The sequence below is a fragment of the Chelonoidis abingdonii genome, chromosome 6 (assembly GCF_003597395.2).
Source record: "Chelonoidis abingdonii isolate Lonesome George chromosome 6, CheloAbing_2.0, whole genome shotgun sequence".
Lineage (NCBI taxonomy): Eukaryota > Metazoa > Chordata > Testudines > Testudinidae > Chelonoidis > Chelonoidis abingdonii.
The window spans coordinates 52,088,225-52,094,165 of NC_133774.1; the positions used below are offsets into that span (position 1 = coordinate 52,088,225).

The 5,941-nt window shown below is 36.7% G+C and overlaps 1 protein-coding gene across 1 annotated transcript in view; it reads right to left on the reverse strand.

The window, feature by feature from the left end:
- The window catches only part of MCCC2 (methylcrotonyl-CoA carboxylase subunit 2), a 79,887-nt gene that overhangs the window by 64,883 nt on the left and 9,063 nt on the right, over positions 1-5,941 (reverse strand). The window contains 2 exon segments of the mRNA XM_032769590.2: positions 2,833-2,917; positions 5,573-5,639. Of these exon segments, the coding sequence (XP_032625481.1) occupies positions 2,833-2,917; positions 5,573-5,639 (152 nt within the window).

A 5,941-nucleotide genomic window follows, 5' to 3' on the forward strand; every position in this document is an offset into this window, starting at 1 on the left:
TACAAAAGAAGCAATATGAATTTTTAATTTAGTTAAATCAGTCAAGTTTTAAAATCAAGTGTTAGATTAAAATTGTTTAACTAAAATATAAATGATTTTTAAAAACAAAGCGAAAATTAAATCAACTATCATCACCAGTCAACATCGGAAACTTAAAAATTGGCTTCTCAGCTAACTCAGTCGCTCACCGTTCATTTCCCTCTTGTGTCATAATCTGAAAAGAAAAACAAGCTTCCTCTTTTCAGTCCCAACAATTTCTCAGTTCAAGAATGAAAATCCAAAAGGAAGAAAATTTCTTTCTACACCGGCAAAGAACTACGCTGTAAAAGTGAAATAGCACTCAACAGTCTCTGAATCCAAGTGCTTAAGTGAACTCCACCATTCACTGGCGTGATTTTCTTTAAAACAATCATCAGCAAACATGTATTTCTGAATGGTTCACCCTTAGCCTCTGAGTTTATTATTGTTGCATCATGAGGATGAGCTGGATGTCCCAAGTCAGAGTCAACTCCCAACAGTAATAGGTGAACCCTGGTAGCTGAGTATTGAGAAGATTGCAGAAAGGAGTTGGAGATAGTCTCATTCATTTTTTAATGTTTTGTAAACTTAAATCTGCACGCATATTCTCTTCATGTCTCACTTAAGTTTCCTTCCCAAATTTCAAATAGCGTCAGCAACACAGCTATTTCCGCGCATTTGTTCAAGGCTACAGAAAATAGGCTCACGGTATCTCGGCCATGTGTTCAACATTCTCTTAAGCCAAGTTGAGAACTTTGGCTGTGATAGTGCCAATCTATTGTGTTGATGATTTTCTTCACAAACGCGTCATCAGATAGCCAATTGTTGATAGTAATGCTCAAAACAGCCCACTACTGAAGTTCCACGCATGTCTTGTGGGAGAGTGAGCTGGTGGTCTTCCAAATTTTTTTTCAAAGAGCAGCTGCTGCAAAGTGGTTGTTATGGAAGTATTTGGCAAATTCAATGACATCAGCCGTTATTTCTGGACACTGAAGTCTCTGGCTAGGAGGTGCATCAAATGACACTGCAACAGTATGTTATCTAGCTTGGACCTATCTCACTCTCTCCTAAATTCTTCCATCTTGGATACATTGAGCATGTCTGTGACCATGCGCATAATAGACATTTGAAATTTTTCGCAATTGTATATAGCTTTACGCTACTCTCTTGGAGTATCTGCTGGGGTGCATTTCCTGAATGTACAATTGTTTATATAAGAAACAGTCCCTCTTCTGTTGTCACAGCAACACATACGACAGGATCAATTGTTGACGTGCATCCACCCATCAAACTCAGGTGAACAATTCACCCTCTAGACCTTTCCACACTGCATCAGTCTCTTCATCACTTATACAGCAATTGCCTGAACATCTCTCTGTTGATGGACCGTATCCGATCTAGACTGAACCATTCAAGAAGTGTGGGTTCTAATCTAAGAAAAGAAAGTTGTACATAAACCAAACTGGGCAAATTTTTTCATCAATTAACCTCATTTTGTAATCGCTGGTTCTTATCACAAACTTATCTATGATGTTCTGGATGTTGTTTTTTTTTGTTTTTTTTGCTACGTGAATATACTGTGGCTATGTGAAACGGGTGACTGAAACACTATCATTGGCAAGATTACTCGAGCTATAGAAATGATGGTACTTGAAAGAGTGGATAGTCCTTCAAGAACCTGTATGGTGAGACAGAATTCTCCTAAAAAATAAGCAAGCAGTTATTTATAATATATAATTACCGTGACTGCCATTTAGTAATCACTCATTGCATTCACTGACACTCAGTACCTACTTTAAAGGTGAAATGTAAAAGGAAGATCTGCCTTTAGCTATTTATTTTCACAAACTACATCTAAAATGATAGTACCATAGAGTAACAGCTAAGATTTTGCTCAAACATGAGAATCAAGAATAGTCCAGAAGAAGTCCTTGGAAAGAAGTTAGAAATAAAAAATTTTAACTCAACCTGAAGATCCGCAATGTTCAGGACATGTTCCTTTCATCATCTTCAACTCAAGCGCCTTCTGAGAAGTAACACTTCTCGTGATGATCGTTTCATTTTGGGCAACGCAGGCTTGCGATTTCTTTGTTGCGCTGTTTGCATTCCATGCAATTCCTGGCTTTAACTCACAGATAGATGGAACTCATTAACATATTCCGAACTGGGTCCTCTTTTAACGCCGCTGCCATTTAGGTTTTGCTTCTAGTGAAACTGTTGAATTGGAGATAGTTCACATCCCAATGACTTAATAAATATCTGCTTCAATTACCTTTGGTAAATGAAATAACCAAACAATAATTCATTTTCTGATATGCAGCTCTACCTCAATATAACACTGTCCTTGAGAGCCAAAAAATCTTACCATGTTATAGGTGAAACTGCATTATATCAAACTTGTTTTGATCCGTCTGAGCAAGCAGCCCCGCACCCCCGGAGCGCTGCTTTACCGCCTTATATCCAAATTTGTGTTATATCGGGTCGCGTTATATCGGGATAGAGATGTAGCTGTAAAACTAAACTGAAAAGTTTTCAAAACAAATCACTTTAAAATGTATTGTGTATACTTTCTAAAAATGAAGCCTATATCTATCTCTGAGTTGTGAAGAATATGTGTTAAGGTTATAACAAGCAACAAGAATGCACTTTTATGTAGAAATCCGTGATTAAATCGAGTCTTCCTGACTAGTGATTTAAATCAAATCCACTGTGCTTGTCAGTAGTTTAGGAAACTTCGAAAAAAGAGACAGTTCTGTTAGCTTACACAACACAAAAGAGTATTTGATGCTTTATAGCCAATAATAAATTACCCACCCTGGATCTATGAGTCTGTCAATTCTCTCTCTGGGTAATAGCTTTCCTCTTGATGTATGAAGCTTCCGTGCCTTTTCTCCACCCCCTGTGATACAACGTCATTAATTAGATCTACTGTACACACAAATGAATAAATCACTATTAACGTTTAATTTAGAATGAAAACAGATCTGAATTCTCAATCACAAAAATACAGACCTTAAAGAGACAATATATTTAACAGAGCTTATATTTTAGATGACAGAATGATCTGTATCATCATCATCTTAAATCAGTTTGTCATATATTCTAAGTTACTTTTTCTACATTCTTTACTAACAAAGTTTGAAAGCAAAAACTCTCAGCTAACAGAGCTCATCTACCGCTGCCTGCGGTTTCATTTTGACAACGAACTAACAGAGCACTCAAAACTTACTTTTTAGGGATCACAGGAAGGAGAGATGGACAGGAATCTATTGAGTTGTGTTCATTTCCCTATAGCACATTCTAAATTACTTTGCTGAGTTCAGTTTTAAATTGCTCAACTGACGGGAGATTTCTCGGGAGATTACTCTAGAGCGTAGAAGACCTCACAGTTGGAGTGTATGGGATTTAACATTCAGCCTACATTTCCTTTTGCTCCTCTTGATCCATCACTTCGTTATCTCACTTTGCACTACCTTAAATTATACCTCTCATTCCTCAGTGTTTAACACCATTCCAACCCTTGTTGCCAGCTGACATCTCTCACCCTCTTAGTAGCAGCGGCATATACCATTTATATTTCTTCAGAAACTAATCCCACAGACCTCAGTGAAGGCTAATTCAGTGAGAGCCATTCCTACCAATAGGGTAAAAGAAGGACACTTAATCATTTAGCCACTTAATCATTTTTATATGCTTTTATGCCTTTTCAATACACTATAGACTTCACAACTTCAGTGAATTTCACAGACTGAAGGGTAAACTAATGCTCAGGAGGAATATAAGTGAGCAGCATGAAGGAGAGTGACTGTGCAATACTTTGCTTTTCTCCTATCCCCATCTGATGGAAAAACATAGGAAGATTCACAGAAAAACAGCCCTATCCTATTAGCCATGAGCACCACTGAGATGCACTGAGCATCCTTCACATCCATTGAAATGAATGGGAGACAAGGATATTCAGCACTCCCAGAAGAAAATTTGCAAGCCTGCATGCACATAATAACGATAAAATTAAACATGCAACCTTAACTCTGTTCCCTTCCAAGGCTGTGAAAGAAATTGTATTGTAAGATTTGAGAAATAGCAATTTAACAAATAAACTCTCATAATGCAGACAGAGTCGAAGTTGGAGGTCCAGCCTTTCACAATTAGTTGTGCAGCCCTGAGGTAGTATTTTAAATTTTATATTCTTCACTTAGTTGGAATTAGTTAATTTGAATTTTACAATCATGAAGATTAATCCCTGTGTTTGTAGTTTTCCTATAGTACAAGGCATGCCTAAAGTTCCTTAAAGGTCATCTTTGCAAACTGAGGGTATATCTACACAACAGCAGCACAGCCATGGCTGTAGCACTCTACTGTAGTTGCTTCTTTCATTGACAGAAGGGTTTTTTCCATCCACGTCTCCGTGAGGCAGTAGTTAAATCAACGGAAAATTTCTTCCACAGACCTAGCTGCATCTACAGTGGGTTTTAGTTCAACATAACTATGTCTCACAGGGCACAATATTTTTCAAAGCCCTGAGCAATGTGGCGATGTCAATCTAATTTTTAGGTGCAGACCAGGCCTGATACAGTAATTGACAACTTGAAAAGAAGTGTATTTGCCCAGCTAACTGGTTATAAAGGTAAAAAGCATAGCAACAGACTGGAATGAAGAAGGGAATATAGATGAAGTGAAAAACATATCAGTAAAAGTCTCTTATTAACAATCTTATCTGTTTAAAGGAATACTGTCATTAAATTCATTAAAACAACATACGTAGGAATTTAAAATTATTTTATTTTAATAATCAATTTTCTACTATTTATTCAGTTTGCTTACTTTTTGCCTCTCTCTCAGCTTGGACAATGAAATTAAGATACAGTTTCATTAAGTCAGCTTCACTTTCATTTAGAGTCTGTTTCTAGTCACTTTTGGATCTTTATGCAACAGCACATTGCAGTGCTATTTGAATGGCAAACATAGGGTACATTAATTTAAAAACCCCATTGCAATTTTTTAAAAATATCATGGAAATATGTTCTTGGTGTTAGATTTTTGGTAAGCTTTATTATTATTATTATGGCAAAACCTAGATTTTTGAACCAAATTAGACATTATCCTTTCAAAGTTTTCAACTAATGAAAGGTAGCAGAATTAGACTCAAATAGGGTTAGCCCTACATTTCAATACATCTACTGGAATACATGTGAGAAAGAATCAGCCAGCCGAAAGAGAATGCCACCTCAGATCACTGGCACACCCTGTCCAGTATCCCATCTCCAACCATGGCCATCTCTGATGCTTCAGAAGAAGCAGACCAAAAACCCTTCCAGAATATTTTTTTATTCATTTTTTCCTGACCCCTACAGGTGGCTGACTGAAGCCTGAAGCATTAGCTTTTAGGAACATAAATGAGCCCTGCCCCCAATAACACAACAAACCCCATCACACAACACACACATAAATTTGTCCAGTTTTTAAAAATTAAGATCAGTAAAGAAAAACTGTACAAAAAATAAATCCGAGGCTACTTTAAATAATGTTCTAAAATCACACATACAGAACTTACCTAATCTGATTTTTTCTGCTAGCTCTTGGAGTTCAGTTACTAGTGCTTTCATTCGTTCATAGTTTTCCTAGATGGGGGAAAAAATATGCGCTTTTAAACTTTAATCAACACTAACAGCAATATTTTAATAGAGAATCATGTCACAGGAAAAATTTCTAGTTACTGGTGATATCACATTGTTTGCTCCTCTTCAAAAAATTTTATATTTTCTTTACACTAACAACATTTCCACTTATCTTTTATCCAAGCATCTCAAAGTGTTTTCAAACAAGCCTCACAAGAGCGCTAGTGGAGTTAGATTCTCAGAAGACTTGTTTTATGTTTCAGTCAATCAGAAATCAGCTTATCCATAAAAGGAGGCTGGGGGGG